General features: G+C 37.5%; 1 protein-coding gene across 1 annotated transcript; it reads right to left on the reverse strand.

Annotated features, from left to right (window-relative positions):
* Positions 1–286: 286 nt before the first annotated feature.
* Positions 287–7798, reverse strand: GPRC5B (G protein-coupled receptor, class C, group 5, member B). The gene is made up of 3 exons (XM_010187352.1): positions 6793–7798; positions 1782–1894; positions 287–331 (listed from the first exon to the last, which is right to left on the reverse strand). Exons 1-3 carry the CDS (start codon positions 7796–7798, stop codon positions 287–289), a joined length of 1164 nt encoding a protein of 387 aa, XP_010185654.1.
* Positions 7799–12752: the final 4954 nt, after the last annotated feature.

Below are 12752 nucleotides of genomic sequence, written 5' to 3' on the forward strand. Positions count from 1 at the left end.
CACACTAGTTACATCTTACATTTCAGAATACAACATACCCCTCTTCCAATTTAAGGTGTGCCTATTTCTATTTTAAATTAGATTCAGCTTCAGTTTTACGATTTTGTTCTTGCAGTTATCAGTTCAATGGTTTTCACATTTAGACAAAATCCTTTGTAGGATTTCAAAAGCTCCTGGATGTTTTGTTGCTTGGTTCTGGTACTGTTTTGGATTTCTCCCTCAAAGACAAACTGCCAGGGAACAACATCTGCCACAAGGATTCTTATTCTCTACAGCCTACAGCCTTTCACCAGAGGTGTCGTCCAGTGTAACTTGGCGGAGCAGTTGGTATCTGGAAATAAGGATAATAAACCCATAACTGAGAGATCTAGTCTGTTCAGAAATCAGCGTTACCATGCTACATGTACATGACAGCTTTCCAGACGCAATTCCAGAGCAAAGCAATACAAAGAAACTCATCTTCCACCCATACAGTACCTTTACCTCTCTGTAAAACCATGACTATATATACACATTAATCTCCCATTTTACTATCTGATGTTCTCCGTTAAGCTTTGTATCCACCTCAAAACAAAGCAAAACAAACAAAACAAAAAAACCCTCCCCAATTCTCTAGCTTCTCATCGTTAAACTGCCTTTTTCCTAAGCTGCATATTCTGTTGTCAGAAAACACAGGCATAGATGAATCAAAGCATCAGGTCTAGGTGAACCCAAACATCAGAAGGATGCTATTCATTACTGACAGCAAAGCATGAGCTTTGTAATTCTATTCAAGTTGATATGTTTCCTACTGTCTTACCCATACAGGAGAGTCCTTGTGTCTAGTCCTTCTTGTTCACTAAAATCAACCAAATATTTACTTACTTAAAAACAAAGAGACCTGCAATGAGTTCACGTTACTTGGTTTTAAATGTTGAGGCTGAATTATGGAATCAGCTCATGATTCAAAATAAAGAAAACCCAACTCATATGAGTATTAACTTGCTCATGGGTAGATTTTTAAGCAGCATGTAGTTATGTATGAAAAATATGGGGATGAAAATTTGCATTTTTCAACGGTATGCCTGCTATATGTTATGACTTCAAGTGCAAATTGCATGTCATGCAAAAACATTTAGAAAGTCTGTTTGGCATCAGATCACTAAACCATTCTTACAACAACCAGGCTGCAGAAAAATGGGTCTATCAAAGAATAGCATGCCAAACTGTTGTCTGAGAAAGAAAAATCAATGTTTTTAACATTAAAATACTCTATATTCCTCTTTTATAAATCCCTTTCCCAGAAACATATACATCTGTAACTTACTCAAAAAGAATTACATACATTTTACAAGAAAATGGAAAATACATGAGAGATCACCACTGTCTGCAACAATGATTCTTATTTTAAGTAATGTGTTGACCTGTAAACATTTGTGTGACTCACAGCATCTTGGACAAAAATCGGTTTAGAACTTGTGTCACTTATTAGTTATGTTAAATACCTTAACACAAATGTCATTTAAAAGGGCCACTGAATATGTAGTCTCTCACCAAAGAACTCAGTTCACTCAAGCTACATTGTGAAATGTGAATGACCAAGTAAAGAAATGCAAACTACTTTGTAGTTACATCTTTTCTAGAGGGAAGGGAAGCATTACATGCATACTTGCTGCCTGATTTTTTATTTATACCTTTCCCCACTGCTGTGAACAAGATAAAAGCAGGTTTTTCAATTAATAGTGGTTGCATATATCAGTGTAGAGCAAAGATTTCTTAAATCATCACATTTTGATACTTACAGTCCCACCATTTAGCACAACTGCCATCTCAGTTGGCTGATAAACATTGCTTCTAAAAGGAGCACTAGGTCGGCTTCCCAAACTGCCGTTTCGAAATCCTGCCGTTCTTAGCGCTGTGTTTAGAAAAGAGAGATCGTTCTTAGGAACACAATTAACGCTGTGTATCTCCTTTGAAATCATAATATCTTGTTTCCAGTTAAGTTATTGGGAACTTTGCCATTGATTTAAACTTTTATGCTGCCATACCAGTTTTCACATTGCTTTTGAACAGCAGATTTTCTTACATAAGTGGGGATGGATCGCAGAAGAATCAGTTTTACGTAAAATTCAATGTTTGTTGTGGAATAGGGAAAAAATCATTGCAATGAAATTTTTGAAGTTTGCTTAGTCTCATTTCACCAGGAGCTAAATGTCTTCAATCACCGAACCTTTGATGTATCTCGCACAACATATTTTGCAAAGGGCTTGCTGTATTGGTCTGGGTACTGTGGGGTTAAGTAAAATGATACTGTGTTTTGATTTCTATCAAATTCAGAGAACAGGGATCCAAAACATTGCTCGAGCCAGTAAGCATGCTCACAACCCCCCTGAGCATTACTTCAGCATGACTAGCGTGTAAGGATTTTCCAGATGTTTCAGATTATATTTACTCTCAGAAACTAAAAATATGAAGTAAATATTCTTTCGAATAGCTTAAACATAGCAAATGACTGAAGCAAAATAAAAGACACTGAATGCCATTCTTAATGTTTATACCAGAAATACATCATTCTCTCCATTAATATTAGCACAAGTTTGGATTCAAGATGTATGTTCTGAATGAGACATAGGCATAGTTAGGGATATGCTTCTTTCTCCTAAACCAGCCTGGGAATGGCACATACAAACTCCCTTTTTACTCTGGGGGTAAATAAAGTTCCCTGAATGCAGATGTAGCCAGGGAACAGAGCTCATTTATCCGTGTGACTTGCGTGGTTACAATGGGCAATACTCATCTGTGAGCTGGTAAGCAGAAACATGCGTCGTTCAGGCACCTGGGGTAAGAATTTCTCTTAGCTTTAATTCCAATTCCAATTCTACAGTCTTTGGCTGAAACAGTGAATGAGCTGAAGTGTGCAAGAATTTCAGCACAGACTTTAATGAAGGTAGGATTTAATATGCACTGTACTGAACAAGATTTAAATTGATCCGACTGCCATATGCTGTCCTCTAACCACTGCTCCTCATCTCTTTGGGAGTTGTGCACAGAGATGAACAGCAGCACAGATATTTAGAAATCCAGCCCTGCAAATTCTCAGTTGTTGGCTTAGATACACACAGACCCTTACTTGCTCTGTATTTTAAAGTTAAACATTTTTGCAGAAGACTGGGAGAACAAAATATGAACATTCCTACACTAGAATTAGGTGGTTTTTATTTTATATTTAACTATCTCAGGGTCAATAGTATTCTTTGTAGTTTGCCACCTTCTATTGTGTGTTAAACGCAAATGATTGCACTGGTATTTGCTAGTACACATTTTTAAAAAAATCTCTCTTTATAATGCTTACTATTATTAAAATATTTACACATTTACACAAAATATTTACACAGAATTTCCATGGTGATTTCAAAGTTATCTTAAAGAGACAGTAAATTCCATTTCCTATTGCTAAATTTTCCTTCCCTATTATTGCAATAAGTCTAAAATTATTTTAACATAAGAATCAGAGGCAAAGCTTGTAGACAAATCTACTTGTCTTGAACTTTTACTCATTTCAGTTTTATCATTTATCATTTATCAAAAAACATTTTCACTGTGAAGGTGATGGCACTGGCCCAGGCTGCCCAGAGAGGTTGTGGAGTCTCCTTCTCTGCAGACATTCAAAACCCGCCTGGACGCCTTCCTGCGTGACCTGGTCTGGATGATCCTGCTCTGGCAGGGGGGTTGGACTGGATGATCTTTCGAGGTGCCTTCCAACTCCTAATATTCTGTGATTCTGTGATCATTCCTCCTTGTGCTTTTTTCCATTACTATTAAATACATCTACTCTTGTAGGGGATGTATATGTAAAAAATAATAATGCCAAGAAGATTTGAGAAAATGTCATGTCAAAGTCTCCATTTAACACATATTTTAATTTTTGTTAAATTTGTTTTTAGGCACTGGCTCTGAGGTTGACTTGTCGTACTGAAGTTTATTAAATGAAATTCAGTGAGCACCAGAGCTGCTTACGCTTGGGTTTCTTGACAGCTGTAGCACTCTACATTTCATATCCAGATTTTTCATGTATAAGGAAAAATTCTCTTTGCCTTACAGAAGCTGCCCTACAAGTATGCACTGCACTTCCAGAGAGCACTGAGAACTCATTCAAGTTGCCTTTTTCCAAGATTTCTAAATACTTTACTAACATTTTTACAAAACATAGGTATGAAAATAACTCTTCTACATTGATATTTCAACTTATCTTTCATATGAATATTAAAATCACAGATTAGTAAATTGTTTAAATGATGTTTAAACAACTGAATATAAAATAGTTTTGCTGTATTAATGCTTAATGAAATTCCTGGAATAAAACAGCTCTTGTTGTTATGTATAACTTGGAGCTATGATTCGCTAAGAAAGAAACTAGGAGAACATATGCTTGTCTGAGCCTATAGTTTAAATGTTGTTCAGATTCTTAAAATGCTGCTTAAAGTCTTAAAAAAAAGCAAAACTACCAAATTACTTGATACAAGCATTAATGTAAATAACAAGAATTAATGGAAATTATGTTTATCCAAGAGTGTTTTCTATTTAAAGCTAACTACTTACTAAAACAAATATTGCAGTTGGGGAACTATGAAGTGTTTTCCGGTTATCACGTCTTCTAATTTTTTACAACTAGTAGATCTTATATTCTTAAACATCATTCTTGATTATCATTGAAGCAAGTACCCTTCCTCTAATCTTTAAGCTCTTAATACTGAATTCTTGAATTGAGCTTAATTAAATGAATAAAAGAAGAGAGCATTCTCTCCATATCTGCAGAGAGCCAATTGCTAATAGATTCCAGGTGCTCATCCACTGACAACCCTCAGTACAGTGATCTGACTTCACAGTTCAGCAGCCATAATATGCAACTTCAGTATTATTACCTGTATTTACTTCTAATTCTCTACCATACTAGTAAGTTTTGTCTCCAAACCCTCTTGTCCCAAGTCTGTACTTAAAGAAACTTTGCAAAGGGATCTTTCTTGATTTATTAAAAACGAATGTATCCTTCTCCCACATGCCATAGGAATATGAATGACATGCATTCATTATGATAAATATTAATAAGGGCATCAGATAAGGAAATCTATTTTGTATTGTACTGCGTAAGATTCAGATAGATTAAAACAGAACATAAATTGCACTATAAGACACTACAATGATTTTATAGCTATCATACATCTATCCATTTCACTAAAAAACTTAATCACTGAATTATTAGATCAAAAAGGAGCTTCCAATTATTTTTTAAAATTTGTGCATGAATGGGAATAATACAGAGTGAAAGATCCAATTTTGTTCTTACATCTGCTTAGTCAGAAATAGCTCCACTGAAGCCAGTGCAGTTACTTTACTATGAAATTAATTTAATGGGGGATGGAGGACAGTAAAATTCCACCACCACACAACAACAACAAAAAACAAACCACAAACAAAAAACCCCCAAAACGTGCTTTTACAGTCCATCATGAAGCTGCCTTTGCTGCTCTGGAACATCAGTAATAAACAACAAATTTTTTAATTTTTTGTTTGTTTTACCACTGCCCTTGGTATATACTCACAGAACTTAACTCCTCTCTGTTCAAAGCTTCCATACTAGAAAGAGAACTTTAAAGTTTCTGCTAAAACACACAGAGGAAAAATGCCTTCCTGACCCAACACTGTGCCAAACAAGAGTGTTATTTTCCTCCAAGTCTGGTCTATATCCAGAGGAAACATCAAACTCAGAGGAAATCAAATATACATAAAGATGAATAAGAAGGTGAAGCGCATGGACAACATGCCCCAAGCCTTCTTTTGGGGGCTGCCAAAGCAACGTGCAACTATTGGCTGGGATACCAAAGTCCTCTTCTCAATTACAGTGCATAAACAAGCACTGTGACCAGTACCAAAATCCTTCACCTAACCGTGGGACACACTAGACCACAGCCTGCACTACAGAACACCATCAGGCTCCTATTTCCCATCGCCAGCCACACAAGCACCCCTGTGTATTTTCTGACACAGCTTAAATGCTCAGCAATGGTTTGGATCTCTTAAGCCAGCAGTTGTTGCTGGCCCTTTCAGTAATTGCTCAAAAGCATTTTCAGTGCAAATTTTAATGATGTGTCATTACACATTGTTCTATGCCACCAAACAGCTATGACAAGGAAAGCAACCATCACCTTGAAACCTCTGCCTGTGCATACTCTGTTCAGACGTTAAAGCTGTCAGAACACTGTCTTTGAACTTGTCTGTATGCCGCTTTGCATTTTTTTCCCCACAGTGTCATAAAGTGCCATTAAATCCCATTTTAACGGGAATATAGTTAATAACTACTATTTTGTTGCTCAAGATGCTAAGCATTTTGTAACACAGAGGCACCAAGTTGATTTTTTTCTTAGGTTTTTGGAAAATTTCATATTAAATGTCGTTAACTGATAACAACAAAGTCATTTATTTAAACTATTTTAATATAGAGGTTATTTGTTTCCACAGCTTTTGATGAAAGCTGAAAATGGCTTTGCATTTGAAATTGTTCCGCTTTTCAATGAAAAAACAAAATGCAAAAGAATCATTTTAACCAGACACATATGTTTTCTGTATTTTGGGGTTTTTCATGTTTTTTGCCACCACTAGGTGGTATCTTGAAGAAAAATTTTGAAAGGAACAATATGTAGTGTGCAGAATATGACATTTGTAATGATCCTTGTTTTGAACACCTCAAAAATGTCCTGTACAGATTATTTTCTTTGCTACTGCTGATAAATACAGTCCTCTACAGTAAATTCTTACCTGCATTATGCTCATCCATTGAAAAGCCTTTATTTTCCATGTAGCTCCGAGGAAGCTGTATATCTTCCTCAAAAGCAGTTTCACGCATCCTTGGCTGTGAAGTATCAAAATAATTGGGAGTGCTTTCCTGCTGTGATGGAAGGATGGTACAGTGCACCTCTGGGATGGCATGAAAAATAACGAACACCCAACCACTGGACACCAGTGCTATAGCAAGAGTGGGATCACTCCATTTGTCTCTTCTCCTTAGCTCAGCGTTACCAAAGAGGTACATAGTCATCCAGGCTACCCAAATCAGAATGGAAAAAAAAAGGGTTATAATGAGGCATACTCCGTTTTTCTTCCATTTCTTAAACTTTCCACAGAGAGTGAAAAGAGAAAATCCCATGGTAAATACCATCAGAAACATAACGTAAATCAAAGCCATAGCAAAATCCATTGGTTCATAGCTGCAGGCCAACTTGTTATCTCTGACAATTGTCAGTATTAACCACTCGGTTGCAATAATGACCTGAACAAGCATCAGGCAGATTGCCACACCAGCTAGATGCCAGCCAGAGGGACTCTTCCCATGTCGAACTAGTCTACGAAGTCTCCAGGCTTGAGCTAGCAAGCATGAGAAGCACAACGCAAAGATAACTCCCCACAGAAATCTTCGGGTAGAGCACACCATTTCATCTTCTTGTATGATGAAAGCAAACGTCAGCCCAAACAGTCCGAGAGTCCCAAAAAGAAAGAGGAAGTGCATTCCCAGGGGGCTCTTCTTCTCTTTGTCCTTGACGAAGGGCAGCCTCACCAGCAAAATCACCATCAGCAGTAACGTTGTCAGTGCACCTGCTCCCGCAACCACCTCCACAACTATTCCCCAGATGGCATCCAGGTCACACAGGTAAACGTACTGAGGGAGAAGATCCAGTCCGCACCCTCTGGACGTACTTGAGTTTTCAGAGGAGCCATAGTTGATCACGAAGAGGAGGAAGAAACCAATGGCTGGGTAGGTTTTCATTTTTCTGTCTGAGACAACAAAATATTTGTTTGTTTAGCTACAGTTAGCTACTTTAGAAAGATTTCACAGCAACTGGAAGCACAGCTTGCCTCAATAGCTTATGCTTACTCTTTTTTTGCACTGGGTTGCAGAGCCTATCCCTAGTTTCCTTATTTGCTGCCCTCCCAGAAAGCTGCTTTTGCATGTTGTACTCATAATAGAAAACAATTCATTTCTGTGTTTGCATAGATTGAAAACGGTATTTCCAAACACTTCCCCTGCAAATATCCTAAAACACAACCAGAATAGATTATTTATCCTGCTGCAAAATAATACATTATCTACAGTATTTTATTGTTCAAATTCAGGCACTTAAAGTGTGTGTAAGTTGTACTGGGCCTGATGCCAGTGTAAGGTGTATCACAATAAGACTGTTTCACAGGTTTTGCCTTTATTCCTGTACAAGGAGTGAATCAAAACCACTTTTTTATATATATATGAGAATCCTCTTTTCATGCTAAGTCAGAAGGCAGTTATAAAATTCACTCTTTTCATCATCTTCCAAAGCGCAGGTATTAGATTGCATTTGCAAATGGGAATAGTTGGCTGGAGAAGTCCCCTATTTTGTAACAATTGTTCACGCACGCAGTGTCATCAATCAACTAATCAAAACTGAATGACTCATTGTGCTTCTTAGCAAGTCTAAAGGAAACAAACAACAAAAACCAGCACATCACTTTCCCCAATCCAGAGAATGAACAGTGCTAATGTGTCTAGGAATGCCACACATCCTACTCAACCATCAGGACCAAACACCTGGACAAATCCCAACTTAGTTTTTGGAAGAACACGTGCTAGGTGCTCTAAAAAGGTATATGTTATGGCATTTGCTTTCATTAAGCAAAGCATGGCAAAGGAGACTGTTAAAAATGTAACCATTAAATGAACAACCTGTCCCAGCAATAGCAGCCCTGTAAGGGCAGGCTGAAGTAAACGCTACATCCCCAGATATGAAACCTGATGCTGTTAACCTTCACTTGCATGGTCAGTGGTGCGGGTTCCAGTAGGATTATGTTCATTGATGTGAGCAACATGCCTAGGTGAAAATGTTCAGAGTAAGACTTCCGTTTGTACAGTATGACCATACAGAAGAAAAGCACCATATAAACAGGCACTAACATTACTCACATACCTCATGTGACGTGTTTAAGGTACAAAGCGAGAAGCTCACAAACTATTGGTAGCTCTTTTGTAAGTTAGACAAACAGCCCTAATGGGTTATCCATCCAAAGATGTTTCATAAATCAGAAATGCATTTAATGAAAACATCGAATACTTTAATGAAAGGTGAAAATGGTTTAAAGCAATGGGGCAATGCTGTTGTCTTGAACATGATCAATCATAACCAATACAAAAACTATTTACATGGACTGTTTGGCACTGCACAGAGTCTCTTACAGTTAAGAACAATGGGGTTCCTTCCTGTGCATTACAGTCCCATAAAGACCAAAGTTAAATCTTGAGGATTACAATCTTCAAACTAACACTCATCCCCCTTTCACTGTGTAATGACCAATGCCCATTTTCAGCCTCTGCCAGGAGACAGATAATGGAAATTATGCGGTTTCCTATTAGAGCCACCAAGACAGCAAATGTGTTAATATTAATGTGTAATGACTTTACAAAACTTCATCTCAGAAGTGGAAGCTGTGAAAAATAATGTGATCTAGGATAGGACAAACAGGAAAAGGGTAATTGATGGTCTTTGCCTGCCCATAGAAACTGCAGTATCCTTGCACTGTTGAAAGGGCTACAGTGTTCTAGTGATGCAATGGCCTGCAGCTAATGACTAATGATTTATTTTTTCTATGTAGCTGTAATTTACTTTATGATGAATTGGTAGAATATTTATTTGTTTATATCTCATTCATATAACAGGTTTCTCAATGACTCTGTCACAACACTCACATTAACAACACTGACTTTACAGACAGAAAACTAATGATCAGTGAAATATATTACTTTTTGTATTGAATATGGTTACACTCAATAAATCCCCTTGCCCTATGAGTAAATAATTAACTAAAAGGAAACATTCTGAAGATAATTTTGCAATTCCTTCTATGCACAGGCAGTTCCTACTTCAACTAGTACATTTACTCTTTAGAATATCCAAAATGACCTAAAAATTGTGAAATAGTCAGTGCCTACTGACACAAAGGGAGGAAATCCACCAGGATCTACTAAGGCAATGCTGCAAACCACCAGTACCGATTTCAAGAAGCAGGAGGTCATGTGGAAAATTATTCTAAATTCATTCTAAATGCTGCCCAAACTGGAAACAATAAACAACCCTTAAGTAAGGATCATGTTAATTTTCCACTATCATATCACTTCCAAATTATGATATGCATGTAATAAATTGGTTTCAATACTAGCTTTGCTTACTAGCTACTCTCTCAAAACCTGGGGGGTAATGAATTAAGAGCAAGTATCTCCAGTTCTTAGATATTTTCCAGTTTTCTGGTTACTTTATTCATGTCATGTAACCCTCATGTGATTGAGCTATTCTAGGACAGTCTGTTTCCATGGTGATCGTGCTGCATGGGTAAGCAGTCATATTGTCAGCCCATCATTTGTTTCCTCTTCCTATTTGGAAGTGTTTGGAGGGGGGAAGGGAGGGTTAATGAATTTTGAGTATTTCCCCCTCCACAAAGAAGTAGTTTCTTCTGGAAAGAGGGAATTAAGCTGAGACAAAATATATTGAGAATTCAGACTAGATATATATTCAGCAGTGCAGAGATGTTCAACTCAAGAGGAGTTTTCCCAAGTTACTTCCATTGTGAAATTACTTTTGGGAGAGCCGATGGAGATAAACAGTGATTCTCTTAGAAAGCTCCTAGACTACTATAGTATTGACCAAGAGATCTCTAGGACTGCTGACAGGTATTCTTGGCATGAAATCATATTCCTACCAAATGTCAGTAAAAGTCCTACTAAACATTAGATCCTGTCCACACCAAAGCTTGCAAGCAGGGCTTGAAATCTCCAAACGAATTATTTTTTCCTCACCACTGCTATCAATACAGTCATGTTTGAAACCTTTTTGTATTTCTGCACGACTAGGTAAAAACTGGTAATGTTACTAATCAACCCCTTGTGACGATACCAGCCAAAATCCTCTTTCTAGCACTGATATGCAGCACTCAACTCAGACAGCTCAGTATAGGCAAGAGAAAACACTGCATTACAACATACAAGTTTGGCAAGGCAATACCACAACTTTAGCTGAAACCACAGATTCAATAAATTTAAGGGAAAATTAGAAAGTCTTTTTGCCAGAAAAGTTGTTTAGGAAATCAGTATGGGTTTTTTATTAAACTAGTGCCTTCCTCAAGCCTGTGAATGGTAGAATCCTGCATCTCTCGAGATTTTGTAGTGAAATCTGTCTGCACATTATCTCCAGTAGTTACCTAAATCAGTAACTCTAGAGGAATAGTATTTTTACCTCTTTATGCCTAGATTAGCTCTTAGCAAAGTTATGCAACCTCATGGTAGTAACAATAGCGCTCTATTTGACTGCCACTTCACTTCTATTACCAGAGAGCTGCAGCAGTAGTAATATAGAAATGTCACAGAAACATTCCAGCACAGATACAGTAAGTGGGACCAATATATCCCCTCCATAGTTAAATGGAACTGTTCATACAGAAGGAAATCAACTTGAGATGTATTCGTTTTTTCCCCAGATCCCCCTCCAAAATTATATTTCATTAAAACTATTAAGTCAACATACTTGAACCCAGACCAATCACAAGCACTTAAAATGAATCAATAAGCCTTACACATTTCAGGCAAAAGCAGCAAAAAATTAGCAAGACAGCTTGTAAATCCAGTCCTCTGGTTTCGGTCCAAAATCTGCTCTCAATGACAACAGTAATAACTCCAATGTTTTCGACAGAGTGAACTCCCCCACATTATCTGGTATAGAATCACTACAGAAATGGCAGACGCAAAGCTGCCCCAGTGGGTATGAAGTACAATTACAAGCAACTAAGCGGAAACAGAAAATCTCACAGTTGTCATCAAAAAGTTGTCACAGTTCAAAATCAATGAAGCTTTCAGTAGCTAAAGTCTTCTGACCAAACACTGCAAATATCTCTTATCTGGTCAAAACATGCTGTATGCTGCTAGAGCATATATATAACAAATAAACCTGTAACCACGCAAAGATTTAAGGTTCAACTATTCATGGTTAGATGTATTATCTTTTTAGAGTCCTAATGTTAATGGACTGATACAGGAAGATGCATCCAATCACAGAGAAGAAAAACAATCTAATAAATAAAAGCAATAGTAGCACAAATAGTAACCTGCTCTGCCACACATAGGCAGCATACTGGTTCACTGTACAATTTCTGAAAGAAAACCACCCCCATCATGAAGTGTTGGAGAGAGATGCTAGGGAGTGATGAATTAATCACAACACAGGATCTCTGCCAGCTCCTTCTGATCAGATCTGAAGAATGAGCTTCAGGACTGATAACAGAGCAGCAACAGTCAAGCTGAGATCTGACTACTGAAGAGATGTATTTCCAGAATAATAATTAATAGTGCAATTGTGCTCTGTATGCAAAAATGCAGTAGTGATTTAAACATCCCCTGCATTAGAATAATACACATCATGCTATGTACAGCCACATGGTGTATTGCCTGTGCCTAGATACCCCTGACTGTAATGCCTGATGTTCATTATACAACTGATAGCAATCAATGATAGCAATCAATTATTTCTTTTCTTCGCTAATTCTCTGTTTCTATTCATATCACAGCCTCTTGACAGATGGGTTTCCTTCATCTGATTTCTTCTGATGCAGCAAGAGAACACCTCAACACCGACATTCACTGCTGGTAAGTAGCAAACACAACACCGACAGACACTCAGTACTACAGCGATGATAACCAACCCAGGAGT

The sequence above is a fragment of the Mesitornis unicolor genome, unplaced genomic scaffold, assembly GCF_000695765.1.
Source record: "Mesitornis unicolor isolate BGI_N332 unplaced genomic scaffold, ASM69576v1 scaffold16776, whole genome shotgun sequence".
Taxonomy (NCBI): domain Eukaryota; kingdom Metazoa; phylum Chordata; class Aves; order Mesitornithiformes; family Mesitornithidae; genus Mesitornis; species Mesitornis unicolor.

Bases quoted from the DNA above. Each gene is read 5' to 3' on its own strand.
- GPRC5B (XM_010187352.1), bottom strand. From the start codon at position 7,798: ATGAAAACCTACCCAGCCATTGGTTTCTTCCTCCTCTTCGTGATCAAC. The intron at 1,895-6,792 runs GTAAGAATTTAC...TTCTAAACACAG, and splicing joins AATGGATGAGCATAATGCAG to CGCTAAGAACGGCAGGATTT. The intron at 332-1,781 runs GTAAGTATCAAA...CCTTATTTCCAG, and splicing joins TTGTGCTAAATGGTGGGACT to ATACCAACTGCTCCGCCAAG.